The sequence below is a fragment of the Arvicola amphibius genome, chromosome 3, assembly GCF_903992535.2.
Source record: "Arvicola amphibius chromosome 3, mArvAmp1.2, whole genome shotgun sequence".
Taxonomy (NCBI): Eukaryota; Metazoa; Chordata; class Mammalia; order Rodentia; family Cricetidae; genus Arvicola; species Arvicola amphibius.
Genome location: NC_052049.1, coordinates 188,808,572 through 188,829,301, shown reverse-complemented (window position 1 = coordinate 188,829,301; position 20,730 = coordinate 188,808,572). Strand labels below are relative to the sequence as shown.

Here is a 20,730-nt window from a genome sequence, read left to right as displayed (position 1 = left end):
GATCTTTGAGTATGTCAATCCCATACTGCACCACAATCTCAAGGTTCAAATGCTAAATACATGCTCTGCCGGAGATGCAGCCCACCTTCCTGCTCTAAACTCTTTTAAATGAGCATATGAGTGTGTGTGTGTGTGTGTGTGTGTGTGTGTGTGTGTGTGCGCACGCGCACAGGGGTATACAGAAGCAATGGTGGGAGATGGGGTCCATTTACAAAGGTGAAAAAAATCCAGTAAAATCAACATTAAAATATAAATGCTGAGTATCATGTTTTGAGGCCCCATTCAGCAAATGACTGTATTAGTTGATGTCACAGGACCAAATGAGCAAACTACTGTGTCAAGATAGAAGAGATTCCTCTGTGTGTACACAAAAGTCATCAAGCTCAAAAACAGATTTTGTTTAAAATTTTTGAAGATTTATTTTATTTTTTTTGTGTGAAGGTTTTTATCATATGCATGTATATGCACCATGGTCATGCCTGGTGCCCCTAGGTTAGAAGAGGGCAATGGATTCCCTGGAACTTAGTCACAGATGGTTGCAAGCCATCTGTGAGTGCAGGGAATCAAATCCAGGTTCTCTGCAACAGCAGCCAGTGCTTTTAACCACTAAGCCATCTCTTCAACCGATCTGTTTGCTTTTTGAGAAAGGGTCTCATTCTGCATCCCAGGCTAGCCTCAAACTGAAGTAGCCCAGTTGGCTTTAAATTCCTTTGCATCCACAGCAACTAATAAAACCGCACTGAAAGCACCCTTGTGTGAATTTACAGAGGTCACCCATCCTCTGCTTTAGCCCCTTACAATAAGGACCATTCTCTTACTCTCCTCTCTGCCCCAGAGCACTGAGCCCAGGTGATGGAAGCCTGCTTTAAAACATAAATCTTATGGCCAAAGAGGTGAGACCCAGAGGGATGGTGGGAGGGATGGTGGGATGCAAGATGGAGGGACTGGGTAAGCATTGCTGCTCAGCCCGAGCCATCCTCGCCTTCCAGCATGGTGCATCTGGACTTTAAGCCAATTACAAAGTAACACTGGGAGGATTTAAAACAGAGAAAAACATGCACGACTACTTGCTGGAACGCAGTCCAGGAATGGAGCTGTGTGAGAAGAATTCTGAGTGCTTGGAGGAAACTCTTCAAAAACACAGAACGATTCTTGGAATGTGCTTTCGTGTTTCTCCCAGGTGTAGTGGACAGGAGTGAGTTTAGCTCAGCTGTTATTAACATACGCCTCTGTCTTAGTCAGGGTTTCTATTGCTGTGAAGAGACACCATGTCCATGGCAGCTCAGCTGTTATTAACATACGCCTCTGTCTTAGTCGGGGTTTCTATTGCTGTGAAGAGACACCATGTCCATGGCAGCTCTTATAAAGGAAATTTAATTGATGTGGCGGCTTACAGTTCAGAGGTTCAGTCCATTATCATCATGGCAGGGAGCATGGCAGCATGCAGGCACCATGTGGTGCTGGAGGAGAAACTGAGAGTCCTATATCTTGCAGGCAACGGGAAGTCAACTGAGACACTGGGAGGTATCATGAGCATAGGACATCTCAAAGCCTGCTACCACAATGACACCCTTCCTCCAACAAGGTCACACCCACTCCAACAAAGCCACACCTCCTAATAGTGCCACTCCCTATGAGATTATGAAGTCAATTACATTCAAACCACCACAGCCTCTAAGGAAAAACATGTTTTTGCCACGTGTGGCTTGTCCTTGGGATGGTACACTTTATTCAACTCTCTGAGTATAAATTGTCTGATGCCCTGAATAAAGTTGGCTATTGCATGGGACTTTAGTTTGCCTCATTTTAGTGCCCCCCCAAGTTCATACTGTCACACAGAGGTAAACAGGTATTATCTTAATTAGCTTCTTTTTGCTGTGATAAAACACCATGGTTGAAAGCAACTTGCAAGGGAAGGAAAGAGTTTATTTCACTTACACAGCCACATCGCAGCCCATCATTGATGGAAGTCAAGGAAATAGCCTGGAGGCAGACACTGAAGCAGACTCTGGAGGAAGGCTGATTACTGACTTGCTCAGCCTGCTTTCTCACACCATCTAGGATGCCCCTGCCCAGGGACGGCACTAAGCACAGGGGGTGGGACCCTTCCACACCAATCATTACTCAAAAAAAAAAAAAATGCCCTATATCTTTGTCTATGGACCAATCTTACAGAGGCATTTTCTCAATTAGGATTTCCTCTTCCAGGGTTGGAGAGATGGTTCAGTGGTCCAAAGGATCCTGATTCAATTACCAGCACATACAAACTGTAACTCTAGCTCCAGAGGATCCTACACTGTCACACAGACATACATACAGGCAAAACACTGAAGCACATTAAATAAATCCTGAGAGAGAGAGAGAGAGAGAGAGAGAGAGAGAGATTTCCTCTTCCCAGAAATGTCAAGGTTTGCATCAAGTTGACAAGAACCAACCAGCACAGTCCTTGCTGAGCAGGGAAAGGCAGATGCAGACACGTTTAAGACCAACGGCAGACTAAGTAGTGCCCTACAGAGTAGGAACACTGCCCGCAACACCAAGAGGTACCTCAGTGAGCTCCACAAGGATGCTCTGTGTTTGCACAATTGCATGTTTTTAGCATAAGTCTGTCTCGTACTTAGTGTTGCTGTTACCATCTCAGGTGCCAGCGTCCCTTCAACAGGGTGTGAGGTTTTCCCACTCTCCACTCACATTGGGCATTGGTTTTTGTCACACTCAGGAGAAACTCAGGAGCCGGGCATGGTGTCGCAAACCTTTAATTCCAGCACTAGGCAGGCAGAGGTAGGCAGATATCTCTGAGTTTGAGGCCAGCCCGGTCTACAGAGCGAGTTCCAGAACAGCCAGAGCTACACAAAGAAACTTTGTCACAAACAAACAAACAAAGAAACGGGGGAAAAAAAGAAACTCAGGGGTGTAGAAGTGTGGCTCAGTGGCACAAAATATGCTTACCACACACAAAGCCATGGATTTACACCCAGCACCCCCAAAACATGTCTATGGTGACTAAACTCAGTAGCATCAAGAATCAGGGGAACAGCCTAGGCAGTGGCGGCACACAGCTTTAATCCCAGCACTCGGGAAGCAGAGGCAGGTGGATCTCTGTGAATTCGAGGCCAGCTTGGTCTACTGAGCAAGTTCCAGGACAGCCAGGGCTACACAGAGAAACCCTGTCTCAAAGGAAAAAATAAAATAAAAAAGACTCAGGGGACTGAGCATACGGCAGCATACTTGCAACCCCAGCTACTCAGAAGGCTGAGACAGGACTGAGGTTGAGGCCAGTCTAGGCTATGCAGCATGGCATTTTCTAAAAGGAAAAAGACTTAAAGGTAGGGAGTTGGAATCTTTTTATTTATTATTCTTATTGGTATTTTGTTGTTGTTTCATAGAATCAAGTGACACACCACTGCCACCTCCTGGGAAAATGTAGAATTGCAACTCCCTAACCCTGGCTAAGTACTCCTCTGCCCCATCTTTTAAAACTCCTCTCTCTCCTTCCCTTTTCCCTCCCCTTCCCCCTCTCCCCGCTCTATCTATCTCTCTCCTTAGGCCTCTCCCTCTTACTCTCTCTCTTCCCCTCTCCTCTCTGTGTTTAAATCAAATTGTCAAATGACAATTAGCACTCACAATGAAAAGCACACCAGTCCTGGGTGGGTACAAGCTGATGGCATAGCCATGACATGTCTTCATGACCCAGCCATCTGTGCAAACATGGCCATGCAAACAGTACCTAGTGTGGCCTCCACTGCCACCCGACTAGGCTGACTACTAGCAGAACCATTTACTTTTGTTTCAAAACTACTTCAAAGAGTTTCTGAACGAGGGCTCCAGGGTGCCCACCCTGGCCCTTTTCCTCATAACTGGCAGGTGTCCTGTGGAGCAGGAGTGCTCCAGGACCAAGGCTCTGATAACGAATGTGTCTCAATTTCTGAAAGCAATGCTACGAGATCTCTGAAGTCCATCTGGACTCCAGCTTCTCCCAGTTGTAGTGCAGCAGGCACTGCCTCAGACAAGTATTTAGCACAGGGATGGTCAAACTTGGCATGGGGAAAGGGGTGGGAGCTGGAGAGAAGGCTCGGCAATTAAGAACTCTGTTTGCCCTTCCAGAGGACCCAGGTTTGATTCCTGGCACCCACATGGCAGTGCACTGTCTTTAACTCCAGTTCCAGAGGATCCAAATGCCCTTTACCAGTCTCTAGGGCATGTACATGTGTGGTGAACAGACATACATGCAGGCAAAACACTGACATACATAAAATTTCTAAAATACGGCATGAGTGCCAGCGGCCTGGCTATGGTCCCCCAGGGCCCCGAGTCTCAGCAGTACTTCTGCAGACTTCTCCACACCAACCACACGTGCAAACACGGACTGAATGAATGTGCCTCTCCGATAAAGACAGACATGGCCTACTTTGACCAGGAGAGTGAGACTCCCACACCCCTGAATCTTCGGTCTCCTGACTCCTTCAGCTGCACCCCTGGGGGCAGATTGTTTTCACTACACTGAGGCACAGTCTGTGTAAGCAGGAACACAGTGCTGGAATCCTCAGCAGGTCAGTCCAGGCTCCTCCACTAACTCAGAGATTGGGAACTCACTAAACTCAATCTATGTGCAAGTGCAGCTCACTAGAAAACTCAAGAGTCACCGTGGAAAGTGCATCATCTACTCATTCAACACACATGCACTGGGTGCCTTCTGGGCACTGAGGTGTAATGGTGGGGAGCTAATTGGTTTGCCATCACTGACCAATCTGTGCTGGACCCCTCCGAGTGTAAGGAAGGAAAAGAATGTGGCCCTGTTTCGAATGCCTTCTTCCAAATCCCATCCAGTTGCTTTCTGGGTCATTAAAAATGTCCTCTCTCCCCTCCTCTGTTCCTCCCAAGAGTTGCCAAGACAACAGACTTCTACTTCCTTATCAGCTTTGTTCCCCAAACTGGTACTTCCAGCCCCACTACAGAGCCAGCACCCTTGGGATGTCTGTGAGACTCCTGGGCCTTTTCATGATCACTGTGTGTTATACGATACCTGTAAGTAACTGTAAGTGGGGGGCAGGAAAAACCATTTTGTGTTCAGGCCAGTGACTGACCTGCCAACTGCCCCCCTCCAAGGAGCAGCAAAAGAGACCTTTTGGTACCTAGGTCATAACAAGTATTTGATAATATGAATGGGTTTGAACTAAATCAGGCTTGTTTCAATGAATGAAGAAACTTCAGCAGACATAGGGACAACTTGGCAGGGTGAGGCAAAGTGGAAGCAAGAGGAGGAGGAAAGGGAGGCACTGGGTGCCATGGCTCCGGCTGTGGTGGTGGTGGTGTTGGTGGGGGTTGCTGATAGGCATCTACTTCAGAGCAGAGGTCAGCAGGGTACCTATGTGCTCACAGAGGATGTCACAGAGGAGGGATCTTCCTAGACCCAGGGATCCTTCCCACCCTCCTGCTCTTATAGGACCCTAGGGAAAGCTACCTAGGGAGGGATGAGAGAATCCGGACCTCATTCTCCTGCCTTCATGGGGGATTCACTTACTTATTCATTCAATACTATTTGCATGACGACTGGGCGGAGCAATGACACGCTCATAAAAAAGCACACACACCACAAGCAGGGCACTAGGAGACACGGAGATAAGGAACGTTGCTGGACTTGGAACCAGTCTCCTTGGAGATCACAACACATCGCCACGCTCGTGACTCAGAGCCACAACTAGGACAGTATCCCCATGGGCTCTTCTCTCTTGCTCAACAGATGGCACTCGGAGACAAACCAGCGAAAGCAACTACGTTGTTCATTAATCTCGGTGATTGCACAGAAGAAACTCTAAATTGCCAGTGAAGGCTGTGAAAACTGGCCACCATGTTGGGCCTCCCTCCCTGAAAGGCTCTGATTCTCAGCCTTCTCCTGGCCCCTTCAACTGCACCTGGAGGCAGATTATTCTCATCTACACGGACGCTTAGTCTGTGAAACATAGTCAGGAACACAACGCTGGAATCCTAGCCATTTCCAGGTTAGTCCAGGCTCCTCCCCTGATCAGAAATTAGAACGACTGACACTGCTGGGCACCGAGGCCACCTCTGTCTGTCCCACCTCTAAAGGAAGAAGGAAGAGAGGGAGCAAGCTCAGGAGATTCCAAGCATAGATCGACAGGCTACATTAGGTGTCATTTCTATGAAAACTGAAGATCTAGACAGCAGCTGCCTGCTACCCTGACTGCGCCAGGTGGCTGCTTATGCAGAACAAGAAAGAAACCAAGTTGAGGCCGGCCTCACCCAGAATTACCAGAAACTTTCCCGGGTCTTCCTTTTGCAGGCTAGTACTGTGAATGACGGCTTTTAAAGTTATTATGGCTAGGCAGTGCTAACGCACGCCTTTAATCCTAGCACTCAGGAGACAGAGATAGGTGGAAATCTGTGAGTCTGAGACCAGCCTAGTCTACAAAGTGAGTTCAGGACAGTCAGGACTCTTTACCCAGAGAAACCCTGCCTCAAAAAATCAACAACAACAACAACAATAATACTATTGTAATCACTGCAAAAACCTGGGCTGGGTGTGGTGGTACACACCTATAAATAATCCCAGCACTGAGAGAAGAAGAACAAGAGTTCTTCTGGCCTGGGCCAGGTGGTGAGTTTAAAACAAAAACAAAAATAAAAACACATACACAAAATTTCCGTGAGACTGTGACAGTAACAGGACACAAGTCACAGCTGGCAAATCTGTTTTCACAGATACAAAATGCAAAGTAGATCAAGTTGTATAACTGGAACCACAAGCATTTTAACTAATTGTCTAATAGGGCCCAGCGACAGTGGTGGCTTAGAGTCCTGATGCAGATCAGGTGTTTTTCACCCAGAGACATCAAGGTCTCTGGGGTAAGAAGCAGAAAGCAGTTTCAGTGCCCAGTTATACCCAGCACATTTTTCGTATGGTAGAGTTCAGACCCCGGAGCTGGCAGAGTGGGTGAAGGGCAGAGCTTCCAGCACCCTCATGCTGATGAAGCTGAATTTCTGTCTGCTTTACAGATAAGCTGAAAGTTACAGATAAATAATCTTTTGTTTGAGCAGGGCTGATCCTCCTGCCTTTACCCTCCAAGTAGAAGTATTCCAGGCATGTGCATAAGTCATACAGTTTTATCCCTAAAAGATTTTAAAATCGGGACAGAGAAGATGGCTCAGTGGGAGAAGACACTTGCCACCGAGCCTGAGGTGGCAAGGGCAGCCCTGGAACATAAAGCAGTTTAAATAGGTTCTCATTACACAGGTCTGGATAGCCTAGAGCTCCATGATTCGCCGGCCTCTGCTCCAAGTGCTGCCAGTGCCAGCACTCCCAGGTAAAAAGTTAGAAAAGAGAAAATACATATATAGCTGTTGACCCAAGATTTCAGTGTTAGGACCAATGCTCATGAAACACTTTCCCTTGCCAGCTGTGGTGGTCACACCTTTACTCCCAGCACTCAGGAGGCAGAGGCAGATGGATCTCTGAGTTCAAGGCTATCCTGGGCTACAGAGTTGAGTTCTAGGACAGCCAGAGCTACACAAAGAAACCCTGCCTTAAACAAACCAAACGACAAAGATGCTAATAATAATAATAAATTAGAAAAATGAATGAATGCTTTAATAATTATAATATGTTATGCAGAAATTAAAAAAGAATGAGAAATATGTATGCTCCGATGAGGGGAAAAATATCAAAATATTCCATTAAATCAAAAGACACATGTAATATATGTAATATTTACAAATGAGGGGTCAGGCTGGGCACTGTGGTACATGCCTGTAATCCCAGCACTTGGGAGATGGAGGCAAAAGGACCAGCTTAAGGTCATCTTCTAATTACAAAGTAAGTTTAAACACAGACAATCTTTCCCTCTTTCTAAAAAGCGGACCATTAAAGACACACATAAAAGGAGAAGACAAACAGAATATTTTTGTTCTGGAATATGAAAAGAAACAAAAGCCCAGGAAACGGATGGAAGATGGGGGATGGGAGGGAGAGGTACACTTCCTGTACTGCTAGCAAGTGTTCAACAGGATGGCCTGGGATCATCCTGTCAGTAGTGCACACACAGAGAGTCTAAACTATTGTCCTAACAGAAAAGCAAGCGCAAAGGTCAGACCGGGCATAAAATGCACTGCTTAAAATGTGCCGTTGAGCTGGCAAAACCAAAATGAATAAAGAAACAGCAAAAAACCCAAACCTCCTCTCAAGCCCCCAAACACTCAGAAAGTACATTTAATTCAGCTGGTTCTACTCTGAGGCACCTATGGGGCCCGAGTAAGCATGACTTCTGAGCAGAGCAGGGGGCACAAAGACAGGAGATCTGGAGACCAAAACCCTCTGGTACAGAAGGAGCCACACGAGTATTAGGGAGCAGTTCACGGTTGGTTAGCATAGGAAAGTCATTAGATTTCTCCTCTTTGACCATGGTGATATAAGGAAAAAAACTTTCCTGAGAATCTACAATAAGTTGATCTTGTTACGCTTCCCATACAAGCCTCATGACTTAAAGGTGGGAGGAGAGAACTGGTTCCACGGAGTGGGCATCTGACCTCTGCATACTGTGACGCAGGCACCCCCACATCATACACAGACAATAATAATAGAGTGAAGTCAGAGTGATACATTCATAAAGAAAGTAATTAAAAATATTCTACGGAGTTATCTGGGGGAGGGATGGTGGGAAAGGGGCTTCTTGTGTGCACCAAGGTGTCAGTGATACAACATTCTACTTCCCAGTGACCTTGGAAGCATGCATATTCATTTTTACTTTTTATTCTTTGGTATTTAGAGAAAGGGTCTGTCTATGTAGCCCAGGCTGGCCTCAGATCATGATCTCCTTGCCTCAGATTCCCAAATGTATTGTATAATATATTAAACATATTTCACAGAGGAAAAGCATGCACATATACCTGAGATAGTCTCTATATGACCTAAAACTCACATGCAGTCACAGCTGCTCTCAAGCTTGCGACATCTTCCTGCCTTTGCCTCCTGTGTTCTAGGACCACAAAGTATGCCACCCTTTCATATGTCTTTTGAATGCTATGAGGAACACAATATAGGTCAACGGGAAGAAAAAAAAAATCAGTGGATTTTTAATGCTATCTTCTGCTCTGATACACAAGTATCAGGGTGACACATCAGGGAAGGGTTCAGCCAAGCTTAGAAGCACAACTTGCACAGTGACAAATGTGTGAGATACTACAAAACCATAGAGCAGCACAAGAGTCCTCTTTCCTTCACACGTAAGAGTCGGATGCACTGAAAGCTGGATCTCATGCAAGCCCAAACCATTCCACACCAAACTGAATGACAAAAGGAAATAAGAAAGGAAAGGGACATGACCTGCTCCTGGGAAGGTGGAGGAGAAAGTTTATTACAGACACATGGGAGGGCACAGCCAGGGGCAGAGACATCCAGGAGAGTCCAGAGTAGACATGACCAGACTGAGCTGTGCCGTGTGAGAAAAGGGAAGGGAGAAAGGGAACCAGGTGCAGGAGCCAAGAGGCCCAAAGATACAATAGGAGAGTGGGTAACCAAATGGTCAGATTGTACAGGGAAAAGCAAGCCAGTCCCCGGGCTGGAGAGTTGTGAGGGGCAATGCCACCTAAGAAGGTTCTGTAACAGGTAGGGCTGACGGACTGCAGGAAGAACCGGGCAGCAAGGTCCGCTTTGATATGTTCCTCAGCCATTTGTCCCAGGTCTGAAACCTAACACAAATGATTAATAAGAGTTTTGTGTAAATGGACCTCACATTGTAAAGGCCTATGATGGTTTATAAAGTATATCGGAGAAGCAGAATGTTTTTATTCACAAATTTACTTTGATTCAGAATAGTTACTTGCTTCTAGTTGCTGCTTGTGAACAGAATTCTTTTTCAAAGTGCTACAGATGTTCACCTGTGCAGACCTTGCACCTTGCATGGGCAGTGCAACAGAGTCAACCCCACCGGCAAAAGTACAGGTGAGCCAGCCCTGGTGCTGTGAGCATGGAAGAGCTGTCCCCATTACTCACCTGTTATATGGCAGCATGGCTGGGAGGGAAATGCCCGGTGTCCCATGTCCTGCATCCCCCCATCACCCCAGGCAGGTGGGAAAGCTGGCCCTGAGGTCATAAGAGCAGGAGAGCTGGTCCTGCCCCTCATCTGCTGCAGCACTTGGGAGAGTGGCCCCTACGCCATGCCCGGGAACTAATCCTGTTGGTGTAGGTAGGGGAGAGCTGATCCTAAGCGGGAGAACAGGTCCCACCCTTTGCTCATTGCTTCAAGGGGTGAACTTGCCAGGGCAATGCAGGAGAGTTCACCCCGGTGGTAAGGACAATGGAGAGCTGGCGGGCTGACCAACCCTGCAGCTACCCAGGTCCAGAGCCCCAATTTCCACCCCATTTGTGATCCTGCAGACCCAAAGATGCTGGATCTCCACAACACAGGGCAACAGCAGGATAATCAAGAGAAGCTTCAGTGAGGGTCCAGCATTTATAGAGTAGCAGAAACAGAGGCCTTAGCCAGACCCATGACTCTTTGAAAAGAACACTACAAGTAAAGATATATTATATGGACAAAAATGTTTACTGTGTGACTCACTATGTCACACTACAGCTTCCGTGGTGAGATTTTTCCACCCTTTTATTTTTTCTCTTAAATTTTATTCATGGTGGGTGTTGCAAGGGCAGAAGGTGGATACGCAGGGATGGGAAATGAATGGGATTGAGATGCATGATGTGAAAGACACAAAGAATAAATAAAAAGAAAGTTTAAAAAAAAACCAACAAATGCTCACCTGTGCTTTACCATCTGTTGGTCATGGCAAAAATGACTGAAGAATCTTGCATAGAACAAGTGCATGACAGCATGCTCTTTTCCTCCGACATACAAATCCACAGGCATCCAGAAGTCTGCCAGTGCTGGGCTGAAAGGACTAGGAGAAAGATAAACGGGTGTTTTACAACCTTCTGTGACACAGCCGCATAAATTAGACCTTTTGTAATATGCATGTGCCTTCAAAAGAATTACTGTCAGAAAAAAGTGACTCTCTTCTAATAAGAGAAAAACACATACAAAAGTGAGAAAAGAACCATTGTTGCCTAGATCCACGAGTCATTCGCTAAACTCGTTATATGGTTCGAGGCACACGCACATTCACAACACAACAAATAAATGTAATACAAATGTAGTTTTTGAGCTGCTGCTGGTGGTGCACGCCTTTAATCCCAGCACTCAGGCCAGTCTGACCTACAGAGTGTGAGTTTCTGGACAACCACGGCCACCCAGAGAAACCCAAACCCAAAAAACAAACAAACAAACAAAACAAACCAGTAATTTTTGTATAGAACAAGAACAAAAGAAAACAATACCAGCAACAAGGCATCGCCACAGGATGTTTGTCTGAATGGTGATCTTTAATTTTTATTATGATTAGACAATAGAAATGTTTAGTTCTCACCAACAGAGGGCAATAGCAGCACTTACAACAGAAACTAGCATGGTAGTAAATATTCACTTTAAAACAGAAATTTGGTCTGATTTTTAAAAGTGCTTTGAAATAGCCAGCAAGAGTTTAAATATGGAATAAAATTTATAAAGGTCCCGTCATAAAATATCCCAGTAAGATCCTCATCTACTACGTCTTGACCAACATGGTTTTACCAAAGGTCAAACTTCCTCCTACTCCTAGAGTACACAGAGGTCCTCTATTTGCTGGCTGCTGCCTCGGGAAAGAGTCACCGTGGCTGGGAATAGACCTCTCTGTTGAAGTCAACTGAGGGAACTTTTGCTTTGGAGGATCTATGCTCGCTGGTTTCAAAATTTCAGAGTTTTCTCCCCAGTGCTGCAAAGAACTTTTCCCCTGGCATGTCCTTGGCTGGCTAGCTCTGAGACGGGAAACATTAACTTCCAGTGGCAGTTAGTATAGGTCTCTTTTGCCGTTACTACTGTGACAGCATTCACAAAATCAAAAATAAGAAAGAAGCTGACTGGTCAATAGCTGAACAAGATAAGGTTAGGTGGGAAAGTCAAACTGAAAATGCTGGGAGGAGGAAGGGAGGGATGAGGGGAATGTCCAACAGATGCAAAGAGAACCAAGATGGGCACGCCGTACTGAGAAGAGGTACCACGACACACGGTGAAGCACATATAAGACACATGGGTTACCATAAATGTGAGAGTGAGCTGGTAACAAGCCTGAGCTTTGGCTGAGCATTTGTAATTAACGTAAGCCTCAGTGTGGTTATTTGGGAGCTGCTGGCAGGACAGAAACTTTGGCCTACGGACATCACCACATCTGGCCAACCTAGTCACGTTGAAGTCTACATTCTACTCTTTTTTTTTTTTTTTTTTTTTTTTTTTGACATAGAGTCTTGGGCAGCCCAGGATGGCCCCTGAACTCTTGATTTTCTTGTGTCTGCCTCCTGAATTCCGGGATTATACACATGTGCCAATACTTTGGCTTCAACTTTTCTTCATTTAAAAATGTTTAGATTTGTTAATGATTTCTAGTTGTCTCCTTGAGTTCATAACCAGACATCCCTACAATCCCTAAGTGCGGTGTGTTCACATCTTCCTCTAGCTGTCTTTTCGATTTGTATTATAGTTGGGATTTACTAGATTGAACAATCCAAAATAATAATAATTTAACATACTCAGTTGAAAAAAAGCCTTCACCTCTGGTGTTAGGGATGGAATCCCAGGCTTTTTCCAAGCTAGGTAAAGGCTCTCTGTCCCTGAGCTTCCCCAAGCTAAGAGTCTGGCATGAGGTGCACATCTGACCGATAATATCTACCACTGTGTCTGTGGAACTACTCTGGTCCAGCCCCTGATATCCAGCATCAGTACAAAAGTACATCTGCCCACCTTATGTTCTGAATGGATATGCGCACTTGGCATTCTTTGCACAGGTCTTCCTGAGGCATCTGGAGCTTTGCTGTGGTCCAGGGCTTCTCTGAATTCTCCTCTTTCTACTGTCTCTGGGTACCAGATACACATACACACGATGTGGGTGTTTCCTCTGCCAGCTCAGCTCCTCTCTCTCTATCCTCCCAGGCATGTCCCTAGCACCTCGCTTGCATATCTAATTCCATCATGGTTTTGCTTCATGGAGGATGCAGTGTTACCTGTCACACAGCAGGGACATTACCTGTGAGTGTTGTGGGGGTCAGTGTATCTGAAGTAGTACCACGCAGAGTCCACAAAAGTGTCCATGGTGTCCGTCTCTCTCCTGGCGGATCCCTTACACCTGAGAAAAGAAATTTATCAACTGGTTTTTTCTAGAATTCAGTGCAGTTTCCCACCAGCTGTACTTCTGAGGTGTTAGGCCTCCAAATATTTCCCTTCAAGCAGCCTAAGGTTGAGTGAGGTGTGCTTTGGAGAACTGGGAGAGGGAGAAGGAGTCCCCCAAGAGGAACAGAGAAACCTTCCATTCATTAAGAGCTTGAGTACTTTAAATTTTCAATTTAAAAATGAAAAGAAAGGGTCCCTATGGCAGGAATTGTCAGACAAGTCCTGTGTGCCCCCAGAGAGGGGTGCCCATCTCCACAGTGATTCTCTAAATTAAAGCCAGGAATTTATTTGGATTGTATCTTATATTTGACCACAGACACTAGTTTGGGAAGAAGATAAAGGTACCTTCTCTTCTTTGCCCAACCTGCAGAAATGCTACCCAGAAACAATCACATCTGGTTAGCACTCACCATGCTCACGTCCACTAATGTCTCCTTGGGCTTGAAGACAACTGGGTGTTACCACCAATACCAAACCCTCAATGGTAAGGAGGAAGTGTTTGGGCTGATGATGGGCACAATGTCACCAGGTTGATCTGGGTGCAGTAGAACTAGGCCAAAGGTGTCACAGATACTATCTCATCAGGCTGCCAGAATACCAGGGACTCATGAGACAGAATACCCCAAACCCTACTGTGCAGGAGAGGAATGAGGTTCCAAAGAAACAGGCCCAGGGTCTTAGAACTCAACAGGAAATATATAAAGAATCCTCAGCTGCGGGACCCAAGGCTGCTGTCTATATCTCTGTGCTGTCTGCTCAATTGCACTGGCCTGGTTGCTCACACTTCTGGACGCTCACCCAATTCACTCAGAGAGTGAAGTCAATTCTGAGGCCTGGGCTCTGCCCTCCAGAAATTCTGTGGTCCTGTCAAGAAGCCATATTACCACACAAGGCTGCAGTGTGGTACTGAATGTGAATATTCCTTCACAAAGGGAAAGACAAAAAAGAAATGGTCAGCTGATAACAGCATCATGAAAATCATACCAGAAGTCATTCTACTGGTCTCGGGAAAATCCAATCCCACTTCAAAATGAGAAAGGAAAGAAAGCTGGTGTTTCAGTGATGTTAAGAATGACGCACTGGCTGTCTTTCCTGTACTCCATGATTGGTGCTAAGACTTCCATGGCTATCACAGGGTCTGTACTGGGAAACCCTAACAGGAGAGAAATAGCCTTTCTCGCTTCAAGGAAGTTCTGTGGAATAGAAATGGCAGACAGTGCAATATCATGAGAACCTACAGTCTTTCCCTCCACTGGAGCAGTGTCAGTGTTCCAGGGCCCTCTGCGGAGGGTAGGTCAGGTTCTAGACTGTTTGGAGGGTAGGTCAGGTTCTAGACTGTTTGGAGGGTAGGTCAGGTTCTAGACTGTTTGGAGGGTAGGTCAGGTTCTAGACTGTTGTCTCAAAGGTTCCAAAATTCCTTTGATATTCCTTTGAGGCGGTAAAGAAGGCAGCATTTAGCACCCAGTGAGAAGAGGTACCCAGGGTGCTGGCTGTGGCTCCTCACCTTGGGCAGGGGCAGTTCACCCACTCCAAAGCTGAGGCCAGTGGGGAGCCTCCTTTGCCAGAGAAAGATGTGATACTGGGCAAAGTCACAGGCAAGTCTTGCAATGGCACAGGCACAGGGCCACAGGCGGGGCAGTGGACAATGGGGATCGGCGTGCCCCAGTAGCGCTGTCGTGAGATCAGCCAGTCTCTCAGTTTGTCACTCGTGACGTCTCCGCCCACCCTCATCCCACGGGCCTTCTGGGTCAGGGCTAGGAAGGCATCCTGCCGGGTCATACCTGTGAACTGGAAGAGAGGAGAGTCAGCTGTCTGAAAATCTCTGCCTCTGCTCAGCACCCCGGAACACTGCATCAATATGTGACTATCACAAGGGTCTGGTTCTGCACAGGGCCACATGGGCACTCCCCTGAACCCTGGACTCATTTATCATTCTATAGGTCCTTTCCTTTTTAAGCTAACATTAAAAATCACATTTTGCAATTGCACTGCTAGGAAAACAAGTAAGATTTTTTGATCCTGAAAGTTCAAGGTTTTTGTTTCCAATTAAAAATGTATCTATTTTATGTGTATGAGTGTTTTATCTTCATGTATGCCTGTGCATCACATTTGTGCCTGGTGCACATGGAGATCAGAAGAAGGGTACAGATTCCTGGAACTAGAGTTACAGAAGGCTGTGAGCTGCCATTTGGGTGCTGAGTGGACACATGAACCGGTCCTCTGGAAGAACAGTATTCTCAACTGTTGAACCATTTCTCCAGCTCTATTTTCAAAATTCTGAAGATTTTCCAGTAGCCTTGAGAAGCAATATTGGCCATGGGCACTGTGCCCACTGCGTGAGGTGGGCAGCTGACCCTGGGTCTGTGGCCCTCCCTTTCTGCCATGCCCTGTAATACCTGAAGAGAGAATTACTACCAGTGTCTTAACTACCAGTGAGGAGCTGTACAATGTGTATCTTTAACGACTCTTCCCTAAGAGGAAAATATTCAGAGAAGAAAAATTCAGTGTCTTAAAGCAAGCAGGGGGGCCACATCTGCTCAGCCTGAAGAGACAACCCATCCTCTGCATTTAATACTCCGATTTCACACAACAGGGCTGAACACTACCAGTTCAAAGGCAGAGGTCTCTCTTCGCTGATGTTCTCCAGAGGCTGAACTAATTGGATGAAGTGAGCCATAAGACTGGCTGACATTCCGAATGTGGGCACCTGGGATCAGTCCTGTTGTATGCCAGGCCTCAGAGGACAAAGATCAATGTAATCTGCTCGTGATCTCAAGGAGCTCACAATCACAAGACATGTCATAATAAGAGCACTCAGCCATGTTTACTAAAGTAACCCCTCTTACCACTGAGGTGAAGAGTTTTCTCCAAGAGTTTATTGTATAGTGGTGGCTATGCTCTGGGGGAGAAAGTTCCTAGTCTGTGCTACTGACATCATGTAGATGTGGTGCGAAGCTCTCCTCAAAGCTTGTCTTCTCATGTGCCACTGTCCTCTGCTCCAGAAGCTCATGAAGAAAACAGTTTTCCCTCCACCCCTCATTGACAGAAGTTGGCTGAGTATTCAGCAAAGAGTCAGTGCCCTCCAGGGGTCCTGTGTGACTAGGGTAAGGTTGACAGTCCACATTCCTAACATGGATGCCATGCTGATCTAGGGACCAGACTTTTAGTATCAAGGCTCTAAGCCAGTGATTCTCAACAGTGGTCTCTGGTCCAGCACCACCACCAGTAGCACCAGTAGCACCACTACCAGCAGCACCACCAGCACCACTACCAGCACCATGCAAATTTTCTGGAAACAGAAACTCTTGGAAAGACAGGATCTCTGGATATGTATTGCTAGTCAGGGTTTTAACAGGGCCAGCATGATGCTGATCTATATGCTCAAGTGTGAGACTCACCTGAGCCACTTCCCACTTTAGCCTCCCACCCCAAAAACTGCCTCTTCCACCACACTCTTCCAGTTCAGTTCAGCACAGGTGGGGCTCACATCCTACCATTTGTACCAAATCAAACAAGAGATAGCCTTGACTCTGCCAACACAACTCTGAGCTGTGTTCCTTTCCGTGAGTGAGATAAACTTTCTGTGGAAACAGCAGGTAATCTGGAGCAGGCCATCATCTTCCCCAGGAGGAAGAGTCACCACCAATCACCTCTTCAAGAAGCCAAAGATTCTCTGCAAAGGTCATTCTCAAGCAAGATTCTCAAATGAAGTTGTTCTAGCGTTGGATTAGATTTCAAGCTAAAAAACTTCTAGGTGTTGAAGAACAGTCTTTTTTTCCTGAGAAATCAAGCAAGGCTGCAAGGCTGCTGGGGTAAGAGAGAGAGAAAGGACAGCCTCGATGTGACGGTAAGAGTGTGTCTTCACACCAGTCTCAGGGTCTCGATTCACTAGTGAGTTCTCAGGCACAGGCCAGGGGCACCAACCTCAGCAGATCCACTCAGTCTCTCTGTGCCATCTGGTGAAGTTTCAATGACTTTAGAGTAGGGCAGGCCCAGGGCTTGGGCTATCCTAGTGTCCTCTGAGCTGGTGCTGGGGATTCCTGTTCAGAGGGAAAAACACAAAACATCATCTCCTCTTAAATGCTCAAAGCAAAGAATCAGGCAAGACCGATGCATGGTGTTAGCTTCCTGGAAGGAAGCCAGGAAGCCTCACCACACAGTGTAATGGGACACGGCCTTAGGGAGTTTGACACCCTAGCACAGCTGTTCACCATGTTGGGATTATTTCCTTTAGGTCTTTGACTGTTTTTTCCTTTTCTTTTAATTCTTAAAAACATAGTTGCAAGCCTAAAAATCTACCACATATTCTACTGAAACTTTTTGTTACAGGTGTGAGAGGAACTTCTTGAAACTTCTCAGTGGCTTCCTGGTGCTGACTGCCCCAGGCATTTTAACACCCTAAAAAGATCCACCAAGTCTGGGCCCTGGAAGCCAGCACTGGAGACTGTGCTGTGCCCCCGAGAGCAGCAGAACATTCTGAACAGGCCTTTACTCTTGAGGAAATGAGGTGGGGCACAAGAAAACCACTCACCCAGAGGGGAAAACCTGCTGTTCTGACTTCAGCTGTGCACAGAAACAGGTTTTGGTGGCTGGTTCTGTAAAACAGGCTCTGAATGTGGTACTGCTCCCATATCAGGCGTCCAAGTGTTCAAATTTAACTGACAGCCCATGAGCCTGGGCCTTTTAAATATTCAACAGCTACCAGGAAGGCATGATATGCCTAATACGCTTTATTTAAAAAATTAAAAATGTATTAATTTATTATTATTAGTGTATGTAGATGCACATGTGCAGGCACATGTGAAGATCTGGAAGACAACCACAAGCACTTTTACACACTGAGCTGTCTTACTGTCCCTCTACTTAGCTTTCAAATACGCAGGGTATTTTATTGTTGTTTGTATGCTTTCTTTTGATTTTTAAGGATGTGTTTTACCATGTCATATGGGCTTTAAACTTGTGATACGAGACTAGAGAGACAAGTTAGCAGTTAAAATAATTTGTTTATATAGAGGACCTGGGTTCAGTTCCCAGCACCCACTCACAACCTTTTGTAACTCCACTTCCATGAGATCTGACTCCTTTTTCTGACCTCAAAGGCACAAGGCACATAGATGGTGCACATACATGCATGCAGGCAAAACACTCATACACATAAAATACATTAAAACAAAACCTTAAACTTGTGATTGTTCCACCTCAGGCTCCTGAATGCTAGGAATTCAGGTGTTTACTTCCCTGCTCTTGAATATGTAGTTCTTAACTAAATACTGATTACATGGAAGGTAAGTGCCTGGGGTTGCAGCTCATGGTAGATTGCTTTGCTAACAATGTATGAAGCCCTAGATTTGATCATCAGCTCCAAAGAGAATTAAAAAAAAAAAAGGAACACAAAGTTTCACTGAGAGGCAAAAAAAAAAAAATCACAGAATCAATGATAAACTCGAAGTGACAGCAAGAACAGTGAACCCTTTGCCCTTAAACCGATATAATTTATTAGCATGGATGACATGTAAACAGTCACATACCTATTTTTGAATCTAGAGAACCTTCTAAGTCAGCGTTGGCCATGATAACAATGGGGACCTCCTGCTGGGTGAGCATGTTCACAGCCATCACTGGCGTGAGGCAGTCTGAAAACAAGAGCAGACCTATCAGGCAGGCACACCCCAGAGTAGGCAAGGGAGAAAAGGCAGCACAATATCGTCCGCGCTGCGTGCTGATTGCTACAGAGCTAGTCCTTTAAAGGGTATTAGTAGGTAATTTACAACAGAGGACGTCAGAAGATCAAACAAGCATGAGAGAAACGTTTAGTCCTCCCACACGCACAAGGGAAGAAGAAAGGTGTTTCAGAGTTCCAGATGGAAAAGCCATCTCATTACCACCTTTTACTTCTCAAAATTATCTCCAGCAGTGAGAATAATAAAACACACAAAACCTTCCTGGAATGAAAGAGCAGACAGGAACTTCTAAAGCAAATGGATGATGATGTGGCTAGCAAGCAGAAAACAGCAGAGCAGAAAGCGAGAAAAGAGATTTCCAGACATCCAAAGACAGAGCAGCTCCTCTCCACGCACCCTTTTCTTAGGAGATGCTGCGATACTGTGTTCCTGCAAGATGAAAGGCTAAATGGAGAAAGAAACAGGTGTAGGACCCAGGATAAAAGGACCCGGCAAAGAAAAGCCACAAGAACACTCAAGAAGGAAGTCAGAGGGAACTTTAGAGACATAGCTGAGGCCTGGAGGGCGACCAGTGCCCAGAGCATCTTCGGGAAAATGAAAGAACTGATATGATTGTCTGGAAGGCTGGAGTTTGGAGTTTTAAAGAGCTGATAGAGTGTGGAAAGATTCTGCCAGAAATTCAAAGAATACAAAGCAAACGAGAGAAAGGAAGACACACATAGAGAGACTCTGAATTTTAGAGGAAAATAATAAAAAGTTATATAAGAATGAGACAGTAAGGCTGGGCCTGGTAGTGCATGTCCATAACCCCAGTCCTCTGGAAGCTGCGGCAGGGTGGTAAGTCTGAGGGTATCCTGAGCTACATAGTGACTTCTAGACTAGCTTGGGATACACAGAAAGAGCCTGTCTCAAAAATAAACAATTAAACAGAACAAAGTAATCGTAGTTTATACGATCCAGTTACCAATATTTATGAAACAAATGACTTGCAATTTACTCAATCATCGGACTATCTTGAATGAACAGTAGCAGGGAAAGAGCCATACGTATTGACATCCTCAATGAGTATGTGGATTAGTAGCATAAATATCCAAAGTCCAGAAGAAAGAGGCACAAGAATAGTAATTGACAAATGCTTAATTTACTTGTGTTTAAAAATCAGACTTCAAAAGGGGGACAGAACAACAGACACAGAGGAAATACAGGGAATCATCAGGTTATATTTCAAAAACCTGTACTCCACAAAATTGGAAAACTTAAAGGAAATGGACAATTGCCTGGATAAATATCACTTACCAAAATTAAATCAAGGCCAGATAAGCAAATTAAACAGACCTATAACTGCTAAAGAAATAAAAACAGTCATCAAAAGTCTCCCAACCAAAAAAAGCCCAGGACCAGATTGATAGTTTCAGCTCAGAATTCTACAAGATTCTCAAAGAACTAATACCAATACTCCTCAAATTATTCCACACAACAGAAACAGAAGAAACATTACCAAACTCTTTTTATGAGGCTACAATTACCCTGATACCCAAACCACAGAAAGACATTACTAAGAAAGTGAATTACAGACCAATCTCACTCATGAACATCTATGCAAAAATACTAAATAAAACACTGGCATATGGAATCCAAGAACACATCAGAACCATCATCCACCATGATCAAGTCAGCTTCATCCCAGAGATGCAGGAATGACATACAAAAATCTTTCAAAGTAATCCACCATATAAACAAACTAAAAAATAAAAACCACATTATCATCTCATTAGATGCTGAAA

General features: G+C 45.4%; 1 protein-coding gene across 1 annotated transcript in view; it reads right to left on the bottom strand.

Moving 5' to 3' along the window:
• Lars2 (leucyl-tRNA synthetase 2, mitochondrial) overlaps positions 1 to 20,730 on the bottom strand; it is an 89,625-nt gene that overhangs the window by 15,598 nt on the left and 53,297 nt on the right. The window contains exons 10-14 of the mRNA XM_038323847.1: positions 18,794 to 18,898; positions 17,190 to 17,305; positions 14,770 to 15,053; positions 13,123 to 13,221; positions 10,771 to 10,908 (exon numbers count right to left, since the gene is read on the bottom strand). Of these exons, the coding sequence (XP_038179775.1) occupies positions 10,771 to 10,908; positions 13,123 to 13,221; positions 14,770 to 15,053; positions 17,190 to 17,305; positions 18,794 to 18,898 (742 nt within the window). The remainder of the gene's footprint in view (positions 1 to 10,770; positions 10,909 to 13,122; positions 13,222 to 14,769; positions 15,054 to 17,189; positions 17,306 to 18,793; positions 18,899 to 20,730) is intronic.